Below are 23632 nucleotides of genomic sequence, written 5' to 3'. Positions count from 1 at the left end.
GGTCTTACTGGCGCCACGGGTGGCACTGCCTGTTGAAATGGATACTTACCTGCCAAAGGTCTACGCCAGAAATGGCAGGCCCAAAGGCTGGACAATTCTTTTCCGTCAGAAATGCTACTTAGGTAGGTACATCTGCGGTATCGAGAAGCGCGTCGTTACTTTTATTTCGCACTTGCTTCTACGCTCGGATGGCCGGTTCTTTTGGGAGGGATGCAAGTTGGATTGGTTAGGTTAGGAGGAGTGAAAGTTGCTAGACTAAATTTCAACCATAGGGAGCAGATTGTATCAGAACCAATCCAACTTGCATCCCTCCCAAAAGAACCGGCCATCCGAGCGTAGAAGCAAGTGCGAAATAAAAGTAACGATGCGCTTCTCGATACCACAGATGTACCTACCTAAGTAGCATTTCTGACGGAAAAGAATTGTCCAGCCTTTGGGCCTGCCATTTCTGGCGTAGACCTTTGGCAGGTAAGTATCCATTTCAACAGGCAGTGCCACCCGTGGCGTCAGTAAGACCGCCCCCCGGTTTTTGCCATTCCAGAGGGGTTTCTTGCAGTGAAAATCAGTAAAGTTGCAAGCGCAATATCTTAAAAACCAGTGGAAATAAAGTGTATACATTAAAGCTTATTGAATTTGTCTTGGAACGCACTATCAACTCAGGTCTTCAAAAAAAATAGTTCCATTTGAAAAACCGAACTTCACCATCGTATCTTTTAAAATAATAATCGGAAACAAAATTCGTTCGCGCTAATAAATGGGCCCCCTCGAACCATGCAATTCCCTATTTTTTTTATATTTTTATCGACAATACTTTAAGAGATATCGCGCTGTCCACTCCTTAGTGGGACACCCTGTATGTATGATGTGTGCAGTAGTATGAAAGAGACGTATGCGTGAGCCTCGTGAGAGAACTTTATGTAAAATCAAAGTATATTATAATAAACCAGTTGTTTAGTAGAATTTCTTCACCACGTATCTTTTATTCGACAAGAATACCTCAACATATGCACGACTGATATAGATGAGGAATAAGAATGGTGTATGGTGGGGATAGCGCTATGCATCCCTATTTAGGCCAGCTCCCGCACGCTACTGCATCAATCGCTCAGCAGTCGTAACAACTTTTTGACAGGACAGGCAGTGCTCCAACAATGTACAGTACCAGTGCTGAAGGAATCGTCAAATACGTGGATTATTCCGTTCCAATGATCGATGAAAATTCTTCTCTTAGGCTGCGTGAAGCATCACGTATCATCGCCAGAAGATATGCATTAACATCTGTGGCCTGCAAATATTTGGAAATCGGAATCGGCGTACGACCTATAGCCCATATGGAAATTTTTTTCGGCGACAATCGCGACAATCATCTCATATTGCCTATTTCAACATGGGGTGCACTAGTCGAAAACGCACAGATGTCGAGCAGCGCATGCAGTCCATTGGATCAACGCTGCTATGGATTGATGAGTTGATGGTGGAATTTTGCGTGATGTATGATTCTCGAATTGCAAAGATGACACTACATAATAAGTCGCTGTATTTCAAACCGGGCACAGTAACCTTTTTATTTAATCTTGAGCTGTGCATGAACCATGTGTATTCGCGGCTGTATGAAACTGCTCATCTTGTGCAGACGAACTTTTTAAATTTTGTTAACGTGCTACGACAGAGCTATGTCGCCTGCGAAAAATTAGATACGTATAGCACTGCTAAAACCATCCGTGATAGCGAATCTCTTGTACATTGTGAACTGTTGGCGTGTGCCATCAATGATATTGTAGATGATGCTTGTAGCAAAAAATGTTAAAATAAATTACTTAAAAATATTATTTCTGTGAAATATTAGATACATATCGTATCGCACTGCTAAAACTATACGTGATAGCGAATATTTCGACAGCGAATTTCTTGTCGATTGCGAACTGCATGCATGTACCGTGAACGATATTGTAGACGACGATCGCAGCAAATGTTAAATAAATTGCTATAAAATTATTATTTCTCCATTTACTTACCCACCTTCCTCCTTCTCTCCTCACTAATTTCTATCGATACCGCATAATTCTTTCTACGCTTCCCGACTGCGACGCGTTTGACTTCAACAGGTATCATATTACATTCACGCGTTCCTCACACCGCCAAATGATGGCATCCCGCACGGCTGCGTCAGAGGATTCATATTACACTCGATCGCGCGATACACTGCGACGTTAAGATCCAAACGTTTGAAAAATGTATATCTGTAAAATGTCTTTTTGATACATATTGGGTCGATAGATGGTCACGGGGAGAGGGAAAAAATTCTGCTGTGGACCAGGTCTGAGAAAAATTCAGGGGTGGGTCATATACGAAGATCATCCCCTCCCTTGGGTAGGTCTGAAAAATTGCCAGCGGCGAACCGGGTGTGAAGAGTTGCCTGCGACGTCTGGGTCGGGACTGATCCCCTCCTCGGCTACTATTACCCCACTCCGCGGATCGTGCGCGCGTAGCTAATCCCCCTTCTTTCGCCCGCTAACCCCGCGCCCAGATTTCCTCCCACCCCACTCACCCGCGCCATCAAGTTCCCCCCTACTCCGCGCTGCCCTCAGAGGATCTGAGTTAGAACTTGCCTAGACTTACTACTGTTATTAAACTACGGATTTTTACCTCAATAACAAATTACAATCACTTGTCGTACATTTTTTGTTATATTACCGTTTCGTTTATGCCTTATTTAAAACGAAATTTAAGTATTTCTTGTCCTCTCACTTCAAATAATTATTAGTTAAGATTCTGCTTGAAAAAAACTGTGTAACGCGGTTTCCTTGGATGCATGCCGACTTGCTTGTTCATACGTTCGTAGTAGAAGCGCAGCCGCCTACCGCGCAGCCAACACTATCGCGGGAGCTCGGGCGGAAGGCGCGCTATCAGATTGGTCGGTTTTTTTTTGTTAAGATCTCGCTAACGAAGCTTCGGACAATATTTTCGCTAAGGAATAAGTTGTTTCAAATCACTCCCACAGTCACCCTTTCAAGGAATTCCGACATTTTTGGGACATCCTGTATAATTATTAACGATATTACACATCAAATTTATTTGCAAAATTGAAAGCCCGTTTTGTTCAAAGTAGTCCGATTTTAATTATTTTCGGTCAATTTAATCGACAGAATCACTTTCATATTGATACGATGAAAAATAAAGAAATTCTGTTTCTGCATAATCGATGATACATCGCCGAGCAACTCCAGGCAGCAGGTTAGACGGGTGAGCGATACAATGTCGCTCGGTTTAGGCCTCGGGGGACCTCAAGATGCCTTCGAAAAAAAGATTATTTGTGACCGACGGATGAATTCCCGTCGAATGAACTGATTTATCCGTGACATTTCAAATAAAAATAACTCTGGGTTATTTTTATTCGACTACAAATAAAGATAAAGACTCTTTAATTTGATTGTTTATTTCAATAATTATAATTTCCACCTCTGGATGAAACAGTACTAATTTGCGTATCAATATCCCATATAAACTTCGCACCCTGTAGTTCAAATTTTGTCAGGTTTGGTATCTTTCCATCTTTCCTTCTTACACTCCCGGACATCTCTATCTTCATTATTGCTACATTCAGCGAGGCTCTGACACTAGATGCAGCTCTCGTGTCGTGTTCCTTCAAGACTTCTCGATAAAAAGCGAGAACTCTGTGGCAACAGCGCGGCAGAGACAGAGAGAACAACATGTGGCAACTATGCGTTAAAAATTCGTCTACCCAGAGTACCTGGAGATTTCATTTCTGTACAAGTTCTTTTTATCGACCGCAGTAATTTCACTAGGGTCCGTTTGTTTACTGAAGACGCTACGAGCGATTCGGACCATAACAAAAATGAAACGTTCCCGTTTAGGGGGTACTCTAGTGTAACTGCCCGTTCTTCAACGCCATTTTCTACAATTTATTTAACAAAAACTATAAGTTTATACTATCTCAGAATTGTTTTGATTTCTTTTATCGCACATATACATAGGTATAGTCTGTGGCCCAAACTTCTTCCAAAAAATTCCTTTTCAACTGGCGTTGGTGTGAGAACTGTTCTAGTCATCCAAAATTGAAAAACTAAGGTTCATTTTCTTTATTATGCTTATCTCTATGGTTGGAACCACAGAGGTCCGCTAACAATAAGAATTTGCAAAATGACAGCATTTTGAAAAAATGGTCGATTTTTACTGATAAATTTAGCTATTTTCATTCTGTAGAATTAATTTTATACACGATACAAATTCGTCCGAGGTTTCAACCATAGCGACAAACATAATAAAGAAAATGAACCTTAGTTTTTCAATTTTAGATGACTAGAATAGTTCCCACACTAATGCCCGTCGGAGAATAATTTTTTTGAAGAAGTTTGCGCCACAGACTATATCTATTTATATGTGCGATAAAAGAATTAAAAAAATCTGAGTATTACTTCAAACTACCTTAATATGCAGGTGAAACTCCAGATAGTATAAACTTATAGTTTTTGTTAAATAAATTTTCAAAGATGGCGTTGAAAAACGGGCAGTTACACTACAGTACCCCCTTAAATTCCGACGACCGGCGCATAATCAACACCAGAGAGTTAGGTCAAGCATCGACCCATTTCACGGTTCAGTTGAGCGTCCGAAGTTGTTGTCAATCGCACGTTGAGCCCTATCTGCAAACCACGAGCCTGACACGCGTTGTTTGCGTTTGGCCTGACCGACGTACTACGGCTCTCACCCGTGATTTTCATGTTTGGCCCGATCGTCGTATCACGGCTCTCACACGATATTGTAGGCGACGGGGTTACGGTCTCGGTATTCATGCCGAGATCGTCCTGGTCATTATCCTCGGCAGTTATGACGTCGTAGCGGTTGTTTCTGGTGTCCAGGTTGGCCACCGGAGATTTGTTAGGCGATGTCATTGCTTTTCTGTTCTTCTTGGGGGCCTCCCATTTGAACGACGTTCCAGGAGCGGTCAGTTTATGTTCGCTGTTCTGGGTGGTGCCCGCTAGAGGAGCTGGAGCGGTTGGTTTCCTGGTCGTTTTCAGTTAGGTTTAACCTTGTTAGTATTGAGGGAGATTTTATTCTGTTTTAGAAATTTCTTATACTGATAATCCAACTGCAAAGAATACAGTTTAGGTGTTCTGATTTCTCTATGAGTAGGATTATTAGAAGATGTGGTTTCCTTTTCGTCTTCTATTAGGGATATTCGCTTTCAGTTCGTGTGGCTCGCTCTCACCTTTGGAGGATAAGAATGAGCCAGAAGTGGTGGGAATAACAAAAAGCATTCAACGTGTAGGCCAATGTGAGCGTTCAGCGAAGAAATACTGTATTTATGATTTCGGGGCGTACGGTCCGTTCACGCTGTTTCAACACCTATAACTTCGGTAATTTTTCACCATCGACTGAATCCTTTGGGGAATATGTTTCTGAGATTATAAACTTTTAGAAAGTGCAAGAAAATCGTTTTTTCGGCCCAGCACACTAGGGATACCCTTTAAGGTGTTAGGCCACCTTGGACGGAGGAAAGTTATAGTCATGTTCGGAATTTTTTTGAGGGAGATAATGAAATAAATGGAAAATTCAATATGGAGCTGGTTATTGTACAACTCTCGACGGAGAAACTGGTATTTTTTCGAACAAATTGGCGGCAAACAGTGGCGTGTTGTCTGGGGAAGTGTGAATAAATTCAATTTCCGACTTGACAGAAATGTTGAAATGTTCTTACATATGTCTATTATAATGATTAAAGTTTACTTTTTGTATAAAAGTATTACCGACTGCTCTATAAATGTATAAAGTTGAACAAAATTTTCGAAGCTCTTCTCCGGGCCTTCTATTTCTTCTGTGTTTGGCGCATCAAAGATTGTAACAGGTCTGTGATATAGTCAACAGTATAGTATATTTTAAGGCGAACAAACTGACCTATAGATCAACGTTTTCCGATTCTTTTAACGCCTTCTGTAACGTTTTTAGATACGCACATTTTATTTGCGACAATTTTATGTGTATAAAAAATGTGTCACGATGTATTACGCTGATAGTTGTTTTTTGAGACGACAGAAGTGTATTCTATCGAATGGAAAAAGAATCAGCTGCTCTTAAGTGCTCCTTTTTTGTGTTAGGTGCCAAAAAGCATTATAAAGAAGTAACTGCGCAGGAAACCGACAATTTGAAAGCGGCAAAACGCCCTTTAAATTGCCGATACCTTCTTTTTTATGACTTAAGGTAGTTCCTAACCAACTATGTCAGTCAAATTAGAGTTGAGTCATAAACGATAAATATAAAGTAGTATGATACTATAGAAATAATAATAATAATTTTTAACATCATGTATATATATTTTAAAAAAATCAATGTTAATATAAATAATTGTAATACGAAAATAGAATATTAAATTGCTTAGCATAATGAATTGGAGCAGCAGATCTGACAATGTCGCATTCATTTGGAGCGTCTGTTATAACCAAAATGTCAGGAAAAATGTTCATATGAATTTGAATCGCCGTTCGGTATTTAAACATCTAAACATATCGATTGTGCGACGTTGCCACGTTAACTGCTCTACGTAGTTGCTAAAAAATTTACACGTAAGCCTGTTTCTTACGGGCATTTACGAAGAAACGATGTGGTCAGTTTTGCAGAAATTAATAAGTTAATTTCCTGACATTTCGATGTACTTTTGTGCTAATTTTGGTACACTTCTGGAATATAGTTTTCCTGTTTCAGAAGAAAAACTGAAACTATAACCCTCTTTTTCGACTCTACCATATGCCACTGTGGTAAAATGCATCAACTTTAATTAACAATTTCTCGATAACTATGTAGAAAATCGATTTTAAACTTTGTACAAGGGTTTCTTGTATTCCAAATTAGTTTCGAACAAAATTTGAAAGAATTTTTGAATTTAGTAGATTATCCAGGAACTACCTTAAAGTAGACATGTCACGTGACCTGGCCGATTTGGCAGGTCGGTATTACAGCAGGTTTTTTCTGCACTGAAATGGTATTATCCATAGATACGCCGCTGCCTGGTGCACGCGAGAGGGAGCTGTTTGCTAATTCCGTATCCTATTCTGAATAAGGAAAGAAATTTTCAGCTGTTGCGTTGTACTTATAAAAATTTAAACGGAAAGTCGGCTGGTACTGCAAACGTAGAAAATTCATTGTACATTTTAATTACTTGAAATGTGCTTATGCTACAATATTATGCGTTAGCAGTAAGGAATTATAAGTGAAAGGGGAAAATAGATGAGGGGATGTCCCCAGAAAATGAAGTTTGTTAGGTTAGACATTTTTTTATTAGCAAAGCACCGAAACAGAATATGAAATACACTTATTACACGTCCTATGCAGAAAGCAGTTATGAACAAGCATTATACATAAAATTGTGTTGGATGTTGAATTGGACTAGTGAAAATGCGCAGGCTGGATGCGCGTGATTATTATATGGTTGGCTCCTCAAAGGGACAGAAAATATAACCTATACGCTATACCCGATTTCCTAAAGATACTGTTGCGGCGTAATAATGTTTTGGAAGGATGATAAAAGCTTCACAAATGTAGCGTAAAAGAACGAAATAGCCACTAAACATTTATTGTCATATAGCATATACATAGGTTATATTTTCTGTCACGGTCGGCGTCATGGAAGGGGTGCTTCCTCCACCCTGCATTTGTGGTAGTTGAAACGATATTTCGGAGTCCAGTGAAATACATGGGTCATTTCATGCGAAATCGGACCCTTTTCGGAGTAACATTTCAGATTTAGATGAAACATGGATATGTTGTAGTCTTTAGGGATATATTAGCATATCTCGACGGATTTTTCAAAATGTCAAAAATTGTGGATCTTACAGCTCTATGAAATATAATGTTAACTTTTTTTTCAAAAAATTATAACTGTTGAACTAACAAACTGATCAAAATGAGCCTTTGGGTGCTTACAATGAAGACATAAGAGTACCTAATAAAAATTATTTCACGGAAAAAAAACAAATTTTTTAAAATATATTTTGCAATTGTTCTGAACAAATGCCATGATTTAATAGCGGGGCACTATTTAAAATTTTGAAAAAATGAGAGTATAGTCCTATTTGTCCCTTTTACGGTCCCGTTTTCAGAAATACAGACACTTTAAAATTGGCCAAATGAAAATTAATTGAATGTGACGCTGTGTCGCCCAGCACCGGCTCGACAAATTCAACCCTATAGTATACAATGACTTTCAAGGCCACGTAAGGTTAGGAATTAAAGAAATAGAAAGTTCCATATTGTAGTACGCACGGCTCAGCCAGACGAGCCGGTGCTGAGCGACGCAGCGTCACATTCAATTAATTTGCACGCGACTAATTTTAAAGTCTTCGCGTTTCTGAAAACGTGTCCATAAAGAGTACAAGTAGGCCTATATCCTCATTTTTTCAAAATTTTAAATAGTGTCCTGGTGGTATAAAACCGCATTTGTTGAGAACAATTTCAAAATAAATGGTCTAAAGTTTTTTTTTTAAGTGTCATAATTGTTATTAGGTACGTTTATTTCCTCACTGTAAACACCCAATAGCTCATTCTTATCTGTCTCCTAGTTCAACAGTTATACTTTAATGAAAAAAAGTAAATTTCTACAATTGTGAAAATTTTTAAAAACCTTTGACATACGTTTATATATCACTAAAGACTACAACATATACACGTTTCACCAAAATCCCAAATGGTAATTCGTAAGTAATAAAAGAATAAAAAGAAGAGAGTGTTACACGTATTCAGTAAATTCTGTCGCATCGTCCCTCGGTTCGAAATTTAATTTGTACGATGAAAGTAGGTATAGGTATGCAGCGAACAGTATTCTTCGATGCTCGCGGTGGCTTGCGGTTACTTTGTCGCTGTCGATGGGTCGTAAAAGAGAAGGATAGAACGGGGGTCATAGCAGCCGAGAAATAAAGCCAGCGCTTGGTCTGCTAACACAGATACACAGCCTTGCCAACAACATTATGCAGGACCTCTTACTTAGCGGAAGGGGAACACCTACAGGAGTGGTGGTAACGGATGCGTGAAGACGTTGTTGACGCACACATTACCACCACTCCTGTGGGTGTTCCTCTCCGCTAAATAAGTGGTCCTGCATAATGTTGCTGGCAACCCTGCAGATACACAAGAATTTTTCAATAACAATAAGGGCTTAACTTTTTTACTTTCAGTTTTTTCTGCATAAACATTTTTTTTCAAATATTGATAACATTTTCCTAATCATAATGAGAGCAAACATGATACAGTGTCGAATTTTCTTTTCTTTCTGCTCAAATTCCTTTACACTGTGCCCTGGATTTCACCAGCCGATTGTGTTGTAATTTAAACTTTACGCTCTAAACAAAAACATTTTCCTATTTTCAATATATAGATATTTGTTGAGTGAAATTAGAATAAGTTACATCTATTATTTTATGTTGTTTTATTTTTTTTTAACCCTGTCTGCATTTTATGTATTAACTAAGGACTATTTAACCTAGGAGATAGGACCGTAACGGTATACAAAAAAGATCAGGGAGTCAAATGTTGACTGATTTGGAGACTTATTCTTATTATATTTTCTATACAATAGTCGGAAGAATAAAAAAGAATAATAGTAAGAGCAATATTCCAAACAATTACTGTAACATCCATATTCTGAAAAGATGATGTCAGTAAATCAATACTTCCAGCATTAGTAAAAAAATTTCAATCTCTCTTTTTTTATTTCCAAAAATGTAGCCATATAATTATAACATAAATACGACAGCGATTTCAAGTGATGTGTGTGTTACTGTAAAAGCGTTAATTTAGTAAATGTATACAGTTCCCAACAGTTCGTGGTCAATATATGCCTAAAATGCATATAACCTAACCTCTAATCACGCTTTTACTGTGGCACATGTATCCAGCTAACGCTTCAGTTTTGCTATGATTCCACGTTGTCAGTCCTCCCGAGTAGGCGCCATCTCGTATCCACTGTCTGAACTAAATTTATCACGAGACTTGCTCTGTATTATCGCCAATATGGCGGAAATCGTATTTGGGAATGCAATCACGGGCATACGTTGTTTGTCCTTATATGAACAGATTTTGGACTGGGTGAGGTCTCATTCGAAAGAGGAAGGTTCAATGCAGCCCGCTCTGGTCATCGTTTGAGTCACAAAACTCTTTTAGTGACCTAAAAATACTTGGATTCATGCTGGTGTATTCTGTCGACTTTTGCTCTACTTTCAACACGAATATTATTAGATATCAACACAATCTCGTCGAGCCATGATCAGAGCGCGCTGCACTGAACCTTCCTCTTTCGAATAAGACCTCGCTCGGCCCAAAATTCGCTCATATAAGGACGAAAAGCGTATTCTACTAAACCCATGTTTCGGGCCAGATTGTGTCGGTATAAAGCGAGTTGCATTACCCGTGTGTCTACCCCCTGAAGGCAGCGTTGCTTTCCAGCAAAAAGCAGAATTTCATTTTCGTGGAATATCTCTAGAATGGTATCGAAAAGAAGTTTTAACAGAAGTTACATGTTTTGTTATATCTACAAAACTGCGTAAAAATGATTTTCGAAAAATCCATACCTTTGAAGTTACCCCTATCACCAACTCTTATAATTCAGTTTTTGTATTTTGTAAATATATGCAGAAATACCACTGGATAACCTCTTTTCACACATATAAATAGTTTATGAGTTATATTTTTTGGTAAACAAATAAAAGCTCCATTTTTAGCACTTTTTAGTTTATAACAAAAATAACAATACATTTGAAATCACCAGGTCGAAATACGTAGGAAGAGGGCATAAAATACTTATTCAGAATTTTTCCCCATAAACCCTCAGCTTTGCGGCGGTAGAGCCGTGATACGCAACATCTTGCCGACCGCCGTTTTCCACGGTGTTTAACCTCACAGCTATACCGTTTGACCTGGAACAGAAAACCAAAAAGTTTTATTTTCTTCATGCCAAAACGGAAGGAGTACATATCGATTTTGCGATATCTTGAACATATTCTCCACATGTTCACCATTTCGACACATATGAATGTTCATGGATATTCATATGTACTTTTTCAGTTTTAGGCATGTAGAAAATAAAACTTTTTGGTTTTTGTTTTACGTCAAACGGTATGGGCTAGGTAAGTACCGCGGAGGACGCCGCCTCGCGGTCACTTTTTTGAAAAGTAGGATGATTAATCGAATGTATGACACGTTTGAATATAGTAGGGAAAGGAAAGAGGGTAAAATTGGTGGAAGTTTTAAATGTTTGAAATTAGTTAAAGGATAAACTCCGTACGAAGTTCACTCGACGGCCATGCAACAAGCGATGGCAATAACTTTATAAAATATTCGTAATTAAATCTTTCAAAGGGTATAGCCGAATAAGGTGTTCAAAATTGCCCCAGAGCCAAATTCGAGTTGCGATGGGTCATTCGATAGCTTATCAAAAAAGAACTATTTTTGGCAATTTTCAAGTTGATATCTTGATTTGGGGGGTAGTAAAGGGCAAAAATTGAAAAACATGTTTTTTCTCAATTTCTGCTATCCTATTGCATGAAAAATGTTGAAAAAAATCAGAGATATAGCAGTTATCCAGGCACATATTATAGAATTTTTCAGATTTTTAAATTGAAAATTCACGTTATGAAGAATGATAAACTGAAAAAAATGCGGAAAAATGCCGATTTCGTATTCACGCAATCTTGGCACCACTTTTATATTTTTACGGTAAGTACATATTACTATTACTATTATCTTGGATTCTTTCAGATTTTTTGATTTGGTGCGCCGTAGTTAGAAAAATCAAAAACTGATTCTCGCGGCGTTTTTAACGTGTCAGAGCAACTTGTGCGTCGAACTTTTGTACATTTTTCATAAAATAAGTCTTTCGTGTGATGTTCAATGTCTTAGCATGCCGCGAAACAGTATATGAATTAAAGAAAAGTAAATAAATCCAGTCAATGAGAAGTGTGACTTGGACCATATATTCAGAATCACTTAGTGTATGTCCAAGGACGTCGGTAGCGCAACGGTAAGATGCCAGCGCAATAGATCGCGGGTAACCTCTTGAACATAGGTTCGCGCCCCCTTGCCCGATTTACATTTTTTTTGCATTATATATATTTTCTCCAATTCCTAACTGTATAGTAGCGATCAATAGTTATTTTCGAGTGTTTCAAACATATTTATAAAATATTTTAACCTGAGATATACGTAAAACTCTGATTTTGGAGCGATACTTAGCAGCATCGTTTCTCTTGTCACGTCCTCTGTTAATTACGGTATTGTAAACATTTCCTACGCTACATTAATATATGCAACTGGTTTTTACTCCTTTTACCTACAATATTTATAGATGGATTGCAGTTGGAATACGTTTGTTGTTTTGCTGCTGTTCTTCCTTCTCTTTCAAATCATACGATTCACTCTTTTTTAAAACCATTTGAATGTTAGAATTTCTACCATGACTTCAGTGTACAACGGGAAAGTACATAATCACCATGTTCTATCAAGTCGAAGGTAAGGTGATGTGCATTTTCCCTTTATCTGCCTTTAGGTTTCCATAAATAATTTTATGGCAGTGCCGAGCTGTATTTAACTTACTGCTTCGTAATTATTAACCCTGGGATAACCGTTCCTGTATATTATTGTATTTTTGGCCCAGCTAAGGCCTGCCACGGGATCGTCATAATCGACCTACCAATGGTTAAGCAAGAACTTTTTCTGCGACATTCTATTGTCCTAACAGTAAACGGCGCAAAGGGGTGTAGCGAAAGTCATTTTAACTAAAATAACAAACACATAAAGATAACATTTATAGTAGTGTCCGCTGTGCTTCAGTATTGCATTTTTTATTATACGTCCAATAATTATTATTAATTTATTATGCGCCCTCTGATATACTTCGAAAGCCATGGTAGAAATTCTAACATTCAAATGGTTTTAAAAAAGAGTGAATCGTATGATTTGAAAGAGAAGGAAGAACAGCAACAAAACAACAAACGTATTCCAACTGCAATCCATCTATAAATATTGTAGGTAAAAGGAGTAGAAACCAGTTGCATATATTAATGTAGCGTAGGAAATGTTTACAATACCGTAATTAACAGAGGACGTGACAAGAGAAACGATGCTGCTAAGTATCGCTCCAAAATCAGAGTTTTACGTATATCTCAGGTTAAAATATTTTATAAATATGTTTGAAACACTCGAAAAAAACTATTGATCGCTACTATACAGTTAGGAATTGGAGAAAATATATATAATGCAAAAAAAATGTAAATCGTGCAAGGGGGCGCGAACCTATGTTCAAGAGGTTACCCGCGATCTATTGCGCTGGCATCTTACCGTTGCGCTACCGACGTCCTTGGACATACACTAAGTGATTCTGAATATATGGTCCAAGTCACACTTCTCATTGACTGGATTTATTTACTTTTCTTTAATTCATATACTGTTTCGCGGCATGCTAAGACATTGAACATCACACGAAAGACTTATTTTATGAAAAATGTACAAAAGTTCGACGCACAAGTTGCTCTGACACGTTAAAAACGCCGCGAGAATCAGTTTTTGATTTTTCTAACTACGGCGCACCAAATCAAAAAATCTGAAAAAATCCAAGATAATAGTAATAGTAATATGTACTTACCGTAAAAATATAAAAGTGGTGCCAAGATTGCGTGAATACGAAATCGGCATTTTTCCGCATTTTTTTCAGTTTATCATTCTTCATAACGTGAATTTTCAATTTAAAAATCTGAAAAATTCTATAATATGTGCCTGGATAACTGCTATATCTCTGATTTTTTTCAACATTTTTCATGCAATAGGATAGCAGAAATTGAGATAAAACATGTTTTTCAATTTTTGCCCTTTACTACCCCCCAAATCAAGATATCAACTTGAAAATTGCCAAAAATAGTTCTTTTTTGATAAGCTATCGAATGACCCATCGCAACTCGAATTTGGCTCTGGGGCAATTTTGAACACCTTATTCGGCTATACCCTTTAGGTATAACGTCCACTAAGAACTTTCATTTCTGTGTATCAGTATGTGCACATAGTCCTAACTGAAATAATAGGGTTTATTATAGCTAGTACATAATTAAACAATTGTACAGAAATTGGAAAACTCTATGTAATGTTTGCAGCGTACTTATTTATAATAGGTTTGAATTTTAAACAGTACGTAATTACCTCAAGTTTAACTTTATATATATTTACATTATGCCCGTAACCACGTAGGACCAGTTAAACAACATATTACAAAACGCACATTTCATGTTTGAATCTTAAACAGTTGCCACCAATATACTCCCAATATTTAAAAAAATCCGAGAGACGGCGCGAGCGGCCACGACGAAGATACTTATCTAGCCCATTGTCGTGAGGTTAAACATCGTGGAAAACGTCACTTGGCAAGTTGTTGCATATCACGGCTCTAACGCCGCCATTTTTGTACGAAAAAAATAAGACTTTTATATTGAATTCTCCATTTATTTCATTATCTCCTTCAAAAAATTGCCGAAAATGACTATAACTTTCTCCCGTCTATGGTAGCCTAACCCCTGGGAGGGGGGGGGCACAATAATAGTCGAAAATAAAGATTACATTCAAGGCATTCTTTTATAATGGAATCTAGTTTTTTTAAAAAAAAAATTTAATACCATCTGAAAACGCATATATTTAAATAATATTGTAAATCTCTTAGATTGAAAAAGTTTTTAATAATATGGCCACAGCATACGATGACGTTAAGCTTTGCAAAGAAATTTACAAAACTGGCGGTCGTGTAACTTTCGTGGGCTCTGAATGGAAGGATTCGAACGTTTTCTTAAAGTAAATTACAATAGCTTCAGTTAAGCTTACAGATTTAAAAAATATTAATTTGTACAGAAATGGCGGACTGTGGACGAAAAGGTATTAAAAATAAATATATTTTTTCAATGTTACGATTGGATAAATTCTTCAATCAAAACACTTTAATTGAATATAATTTTATTACGAATATTCCCTGAAAATTTCAAGTGAATCCGATAAAAATTGACTGAGTTATTAATCCGCCCAGTTTGAAAAATGCCGTTTAGAGATAATCACGTTTATGGTTTGGCAGAAGTTATTATCTGCAACTCAAAGATCACAGATGTATTCGGTCTCGTCGTGGCCAGTGGCTCTCTACTACAGCTGTTCAAGTACTCGAAAAAAGCAAGCGGAGCCTAACTCGGCTTGAACGACCGACCTGAGCCGAGTACCCGAAAGAACCGAGCGGCTCGAATTCGTGGTTAGGGTCACGCGGTATCTCTGGCAACGCGGACGAGTGGGAGAACGCTGCTCTACCTAGTTCTAAACAATAATCACTCTTATTAGATCCATTTAGGTTCTAGGACATAAACTGCTGCGCTACCTATACAAAACCTTCCGTAGCTTTCAAAATTTTTCGACATCCACTTTGAAACTGTGCAGGTATATATTTGGGACCCGAAGCATTATGAAAATGCACAAGAAGAAAAATCGGAAAAAAATTCCATCTGAAACTCAAAACATACTTTTCTGAATCTATATGCCTGTACCGTTAAGAAGAAAATGCAACGGCTATTTAAAAAAAAAAATACCTATCCGTAATGAAAATTAATAAAATGATAAATGTACCACCCCCATTTACCATACTCGCCAATGGAGTAACACCGACAACTAGTTACATTCGTTTTCCTTCATAAAGTTATTACTAACAGCACCTGATAAATGCAAGATGTACTAAAACTAATTGTAAACCCAATTTACATATCGTATTTATTGTTTGTTGTATTGACCGCATGTCGCGTAAAATGAATCATACATTAACCACTTAACTTATTTTTTATGGTGGCCTTAAAGTATAGTTAAGAGTCATATTCCTTCCAAATGTCCTGTTGGTAGTATAGATCAGCTATCTCCAAGAGTTGAAAACAGTGTAACCGCATTACCTATTGCTGATTAATCAACTAGCAAATAATTAATTAGGGCATAATTATAATGACAATTATTCTGTAATAATTAATCACCAATTAATTTGTTTTCTTATTATAGCCGCCTCCACAAATCCATTCGTTGGAGTGACCGTTGGTACGGGCGCAACAAAGTGGTAGTCATCAAAAATTCAGAATATGGGCTACATATGAACATTAGAAGATTTTGTGGTATTGTTTTGCACGAGGTGGATTTTTGTGTGCATATGCAATCATCATACATTTTCCGTTTTTATCTACTGCACATAGGCAACATGGAAACTATTAAAAAATTCAATGATTTTCAGTAGGTACATTTTTCATGTTTTGACTGTCTTCAAATGATTTAAGGTAATATGTATAAGAGAAATATATGCTATTAAACTGAGAATATAAGCGTAAGCTGACAAATGATGTACATACATACATGCTCTGAATATGTAAAGCCTAAAAGACTACATTTTAAAATATCAAACAGGGATTAGAAATGAAATTTACTGTCAAAATGTTAGTTACATATATGTACTCATCTTGTTATGCAATCTACTTAATCGATGCATTTATAAAACACATTGAATGCATTTTCCTCGCTAGGGAATAAATTTTTCGATTCCGTTATCGCTTTCGTCACTTCGTCATCCATAGGAAAATACATTGCATTGAAGTGCCTTCTAAAATTTATAAAAGATGGGGTTTATTTTTTTTTCGAATTCGCCGGTGAATATAAGTTTTTCATCTGTCATAGAAGTTAACTACTTATGTAGTATCTACTGCGAAATTGATGTATAATTTTCATACATCCGACCTCACATTCACAGAATTTTATTGCCCAAAGATTCACTGTAGCTGTATGAATAATTCATTCTTCACAAACGGTCTTGAAATTATTACAGAAAGTAGCAGCACCTTCATCCAACACCCAAAAGCTCGTAGAACACATACCTATCACATAGAGCGTGCTATGTTTCTGAAACTGAAATCAATGTGGTAAACCATATTGTGCGTAAATTATAACTTCATATCCTTTCGTAAATATTTGGTCGTTTTACTTTTAGCATTACTTTTCACTCTATCTTTGTATTTCCAGTTTACTAACATATGTACATTGTAATTAATGTTTCCACGTTTTTCTATTCCCCAAAAATTCAAAGGAATTTAACCATTCGACTTTCAAAGTACATCAAACTAAATTCGTTGTCTACTTTAATCATTTTTGAGCTATGTATAATATACTTTCGTCTCTATATCGTTTTACAGTATTTCCTTGTTACAGGCTCAGTTTGGTGTACACGATACGGACTTTTCGCTATCCCCACCACTTCTGTCTCACTCTTGTCTGGCGAAGGCGAGAGCGAGATGGAATGAGAGCGAGCGAGAGGCACTGAAAGCGAGTGAGGTTTTGTCTCGCTCCGTCTTTCGAACGCCTGACACTCTGTCCTTTGCGTGCGCGATGGTCGCAAGCCCTTACCGTGAGCCGGGCCTGCGTCAAGATTTTGCGAAGTGGTTTTCGTGCTCACGGTAAGCGCTTGCGACCATCGCGCACGCAGTGTTCTATCTCGCTCCCCCCTTCGACCAGAAAGAAGCGAGAAACGAACACTCGGAATTAGAGCTCTGTTCACGATACGGGCCCAACGCCGGTCCCGACAAGCGAGCCGCTAACGAGGAAATACTGTATATTATGTTCTGAATAATGTTTTCAATAATGTTTTATTATAGAATACTTTTCTCCAAGTTCCACTATTTAATAAAAAAAATCCAGTATCTTAGTAACTTTCTAATCTTATTTACAAAATAAATGATATACTATTTATAATAAAATAGTTTAAGATTATGCGAAGTACTTTAATTTGATTGTTTAAATTTTTAAGATTGTAGAACATTGTACTAATTATTTAATAAATTCCAATGATTAGTTTGTTCTGAAAGCTATATAATACAGCTGACTAATATTTTATAGTGTTTTAATTATTAATCTAAGAATTGGTAATTAAATAGAGATAAAACATATTTCCGAAAGGGTGATATAAAAATAACTACGTTATTCTAGTTTATAAATTGAATTGTGTAGTTAAAGGGACAAGTAGTGAATAAATAAAAATAGATGTCAGAACAGAAGAAATTCATGCGTACGCACAGATCCACCTCGTTTTTCGTGCATAGGTCAAGCAGGAAGTGACAGAAAAGAGTCTGGATATGTGTTTCTTCCTATGAATTCTTGAGTATTCTCCAATTCATAATTCTATTATTGGAAAGAGATATCTAGGAATAAAAATTCCATTGTGTTAATGCGTAAAATACATAAGAAACTGTGTATTTTTTGGTTGCAAGCTGACAGGATTGTACCTAGGGCGTATAATGCGATAAGGGAAATATTTCTCCAGTCCGCCCGTAGGATGCTTTTCTACCTAAAAGGGTCTATCCGATTAACTCGGATACAAGAGTTAGGTGTAATCAATTAAAAGTATAATTAATCGTGTAATCAATTACTTCCATTGTAATTACACTGTAATTTCAATTAAATCTAATTGCTAAATCAATTACGAAGTACATTGTAATTGTCTTGCAGAATTGCAATTGTATTGTGATTGTCCTCCACAGTAACAATTAACAACTACGTAATTGAATAATAGTTAACAAACTTTGCAAGCGTAATTGCTACATGCAATTGCAGGACAATTGTAATTGCGATAAGTATCAATTAACAGTTACAGAAAGTAATTCGTAAATGAATTATCCATTAAATTTAACTAGTAATTAGTAATTAGAAATTATATTAAATTTTGCCCAACTCTGTCGGATGCAGCTGTTTAATTGGCAATCGTGTCGTACACGGGATAGTTGTAGGATCTGTTGTAGAACGTGATCATATTTTACGGTCATACCGAAATTTCCGTAAAACCTCTCGTACGATCTGTTTCTCGAACTATTGCAACGTATATGTGTGTTTGGTGTCTAATTGGAGCCAATCTTAACTCTGACCGGACGATATAAAACGTATAATAAGTTTAATGCAAAACCGTTGTACGAGAAGCCGCTACGTTTGGCTCTTTTTCGCTGATCGTACGACAAACCGTACGAAGAACTGTAACGTTTGTGGAGTCTTTAATAAGCTGTTGTGGCAGAGAACAGAAGTGTAGACATATGAAATATATTTTTTCTACTTATTTCCACCGCCAGATATTCGTCAAAGCCAGCTCCCTCTCATCACTTAAAAGTTTCTTTCAATTAAAAATATTTTCTTGAGAATTATTTTGCCTTTATAATGTACTATACAAAATGTTTTCTTTTTGTTGTACAAAACATTTGATTTCAAATATGCAGAAACTTGTTTGATGTAGATACTTTTGCAACCGGGCAAGGTATGTATGACAAAAGATATCTTGAGAACCATATGAAGGAACGTGTTGCGGAATATCTGTGTGGTGAGACAGGGGTGCTGCCTGTCTTACTACGTGCCTACACTTCTGTTCTCTATCGCAATCGTTTGTATGAGTGAAGCGGGATAGCACGCCGACCAATAAATTACACTTTTCGTAGACCATATTTAAAACGTGTGTGACAAAGGGTAGATACAAAATTCCAACTAATGAGACCTTTAGTCCTTTTAGATCCATTCTTGTCAGTTCGCAATGATGTATGTATATAATTCTGAACGACCTCATGTACGCAGCGGGGATGGTGTCTCTTTCTGGCCGCGTATTAACGTCATGCCATTGCTATAGTATAGTATGCCCTGTCCAGTTGGGAGCCGAAGACCTTCATAATTTCTGGGACCCGGGTAACAACCAAGCGCGGATTGTGGAAGAATTGCAAGATTGTGCATGCCTCCATGCAGGTTCGTAACATGAGTCTATATAGCTGAGCCCCACGCGTATAGACGGCGGACGCACGTACACTCTTGCAGTTCTCCCACACCCACGCAACGGTTAGCCAGATAAGAGTTGCGCGCTCGGTTGTTACCCGGGTCCCAGAACCTAAGGAGGTCTTCGGGTCTCGACCGGGCATAAATAATGTGCATCTCCCTAGCCTTTTCTATTATATGCTCCCTTTATCTGTTTGGAAGGCATTTAGGAAGGGACACCTCCTGTAGAGTTGGGCATCATTCGATTTGAATAAACATTTATATAGATATAAACCCCAATGAGATTCTTTTAGTTGACTATTTTGTCCGGATAATAATAATTATTCGTTATCCGTAACCAATCGTGTCATCTACTTGTCCGAATAACTATTCCGAGAAATATTCGAGAAGTAATGTGAAAAACTGTTGCGAACTTTCGCTGCCCACTGTCTGACAACTGGTTTTCACAAATAATAAGGGCAAAGTATGGTATTAGATGAATAATAGAAGATGTGGATTACAAATAATCCAAATAACGAATAAGTAATTATCCGTAATCAAAATAATTTGCTACTCTGTTATTCAAATATAGGTACACTTATTTGATTAAAAACTTATTGCTTTATGGCGAATTGAAGCTTGTTCGTTATTCGTACTCAATAATATATTATATATTGTTCGTAATTGTACTGAACTCGGATAAATTTATACGTTTCTAGCGAACGAAACCTTATTTGTTATTCATTGTTCGTACAAAATTATGCTAAACTCTTCTCGCCTGTACATTTGTGGTCATCTAGAAGTAATCATCGGAACTGAGTGCATGCTTGATGGTTGAGCTATAGCGAAGTCGTAACATCCTTGAGGCCTCGAAGTACACTCACTTCGAACGACAGGATAAGCCGTTTGAAGGAAATATAAGGAGGTAGAGATTCAAACCCTACACAGGACTTTCTAAAGCATTTCAACACTTATTCGGTCCCCATTAATTTCAATGGAAGGTACACGGAGCCGACAAGTAGGATGTGGTAAATGGTCATACGCCTTTCTGCCTGACGCAGTGTCGTCTCTTAACTCCCAAATTTACGATTTCGTTATAGCTGTACAACCAATTATACCTACAGGGTGGTCCACGCAACTTACACACATTGAATAACTTCTAAAGTACGCGTTGTATGAAATTTTTTTTATACAACACTTGCATGGTTTGGAGAGACGCATTATGTAATGCATATACTTTTTTTATAGTACAAGCTTTTCGGGGATTCCAAGGTCGTTATTTTACAGGAAATGCTACATTTTTATGGCAAAGTTTAAAAAAATATTGAATTCTGAGTAAAAAAGTATTGGCCTTTATTAACTCTAAACCTAATAGTTAACGAATAATTTCACTTCGTTCTCTGAAGATTTACTTCGCATAATATCTAGTTGGAGATTCAATATCATCAAAGATTTATAAAATGAACCCCACAGAAAGTAACCTTTCAGCGTTAGATCTGGTGAACGTGGTACGTAAAATCCGCTGTCTTATATAAATATTTGATGACATTGAATCTCCAGTTTGATATTACGCAAAATAAATTTTCAAGAAACAAATCTAAATTATTCGTTAACTATTAGGTTCACGGCTCATGAAGGTCAATAATTTTTTTTTTCTCAGAAATCGAGACTCTTCAATATTTTGACACAAAAATATAGTATTCCATTTAAAATAAGAAAATTAACTTTAAAATCACCGAAACGCTTCCATCTATAAAATGTACATGCACGTAATATGCACCTCCAAACCACGAAACTCTTGTATAAAAAATAGCAGTCTAGCAGGCCTGCCCGGTTCTGGGAGCCGGGTAATAACCGAGCGCGGAACTGTTACGTTGCTACCTACAACATAAGTTGTGGAAGAACTGCAAGACTGTGCGTCCATGCAGGCTCGTACCACGAGTCTATATCAGAGATGCACAAAAAGCGTCTTGGATCCGGAGATCTCTTTGGGATTCTGGGCGCCGAGGCAGGAGCCGCGCGTGGAGGTATTTCGTTGCTCACAAGGGGGCCTTCAGGACTGGCAAACTCAGAAATTGTTTATACTCAGTGTACGTGAAGGTCTTCACTCGGACTTTAATTTCCCAAAGCAGTAAGGTGCGCTTCACCTCCAAATTCGAGAAAATCGACTTTAAAAATGTCGAGTTCACTTGTATACATTTGATAGAAAGCAATAACCCACGAATAGCGTGGGCCAGTGCGTAGCGCTTCCGGCTAGTAAGCAGGAGGTCGCCAGTTCACGTCTCACTCCATTCACTGTTGGTACTTTTTTTTTTTTAATTCATTTGAATACCTACACCTTTCACATGCAAAGTTTATCAAATTCATGCTAATTAACAGATATGTAAACATCTGTTATATGTATGGGTGTACGGTGTATATCGGTGTTCCACCTCCCAGGAGATGGACATCACTTTCAATTAAAAACACACATCTTATTTTAAATTATCTCTTGCTTAATTAATCGTACTTTTTATTGTACATAGTAATTTTTAAATATAGAATATTTACAATAAATTAGATTTTTCATTCAAAGATAAGGCACGTAGAGTAGAAAATGGAACTTGCAAACGAGAGAGTAGCGAACGGCGACTAGCATACGCAAAAGAGTCGCATACATCGCGGCACGAAAAGCACATAGGTGCGTCAATCGGGGGTGTTCTAGTGACCTGCCCTTGATCTCGAACGTACGGTTCACATTTGCAGGTTGTGAGTTTATTACTCTACGCGCTTTACAATTAGCCGACTGTCGACTCGTTACTATTCGATGTTTTGCCCTTTTTGCTTCCTTTTATAATGTTTTGCGAAGGTGTAGGTATTCAAATGAATAAAAAAAAATAGTACCAACAGTGAGACGTGAACTGGCGACCTTCTGCTAACTAGACGGGAGCACTACGCACTGGCCTACACTATTCGTTGGGCATTGCTTTCTATCAAATGTATATAAGGGAACTCGACATTTTTCAAAGTCGATTTTCTCGAATTTTGAGGGGAAGCACACCTTACTGCTTTGAGAAATTCAAGTCCGAGTGAAGATCTTCACGTACACTAAGTATAAACAATTTCTGAGCTTGCCAGTCCTGAAGATCCCCTTGTCAGTTCCAAGCTCGGTGCACCTCTGGTGCTACCTATTTATTAGTATGTAATTTTCTGCCTTTTGTAAATGATATACATATATGGTTAAATACAATTTTGTTCTTTTTCTTTGTGAGTTATTTATTTATATTGTTACGAATATTCCTCCGCTGGGGCATGGTGATTGTGCAATGGTGTAACTCAATACACAACAACAACAACAACTCTATTATAAACTAAAAAACACAATACAACTTCCCCCATGCTTAAACAATGGTTAAATGTAGGATTCAGAACCAGTGCTCGGAACCAGAATGACAGGAGATCGATCGTACATCGCCGTAGGAGAAGACCGCCTGTCTTTTCTTCGGAAGCAAGCACCAGTCGGCAGTGTACTTCAATACACTCAATGCTCGCAACACTGCCCCCCCCCCCCCCTTCTAAGAGCGGGCGTCCCAACCACGGTAGTACCATCTTCCAGGTATTCATGTCTGAAAAGGGGTTAAACAATCTCCGTGGCTTCTTCGGACAACCGCCTCGACATTGTGTAATAATAACATTCTAAATATACTATGTGTCTGGGAAATTTAATAATACGTTTTATGTTTTCAATTTTCATGCTTCTTGTACATGTGCATTATTCCGGGGCTTCTTTCTACCATTAAAAATTGAGGACGGCATAATTCAAGTCATACCA

General features: G+C 37.5%; 1 protein-coding gene and 1 long non-coding RNA gene across 3 annotated transcripts in view; both read left to right on the top strand.

The window, feature by feature from the left end:
• The window catches only part of LOC143367054 (dnaJ homolog subfamily C member 5), a 357446-nt gene extending 341048 nt beyond the window's left edge, over positions 1-16398 (top strand). The window contains exon 6 of one of the 2 annotated variants that reach the window (XM_076808670.1): positions 16063-16398. In XM_076808670.1, coding sequence (XP_076664785.1) covers positions 16063-16121 — 59 coding nt within the window. In that variant the 3' untranslated portion in view covers positions 16122-16398. The remainder of the gene's footprint in view (positions 1-16062) is intronic. The other variant, XM_076808671.1, reaches the window with a different exon arrangement.
• A 2169-nt stretch (positions 16399-18567) lies between these two features.
• On the top strand, positions 18568-20594 carry LOC143367099 (uncharacterized). Its single transcript, XR_013084961.1, has 2 exons — positions 18568-19381; positions 19412-20594. It is a non-coding gene; the product is annotated as an uncharacterized LOC143367099 (long non-coding RNA).
• The last annotated feature ends 3038 nt before the right edge of the window (positions 20595-23632 follow it).

Source organism: Andrena cerasifolii, chromosome 3, assembly GCF_050908995.1.
Source record: "Andrena cerasifolii isolate SP2316 chromosome 3, iyAndCera1_principal, whole genome shotgun sequence".
NCBI lineage: Eukaryota > Metazoa > Arthropoda > Insecta > Hymenoptera > Andrenidae > Andrena > Andrena cerasifolii.
Note: the sequence above shows the minus strand (reverse complement) of the source record. Positions and strands in the feature narration are given on the sequence as shown.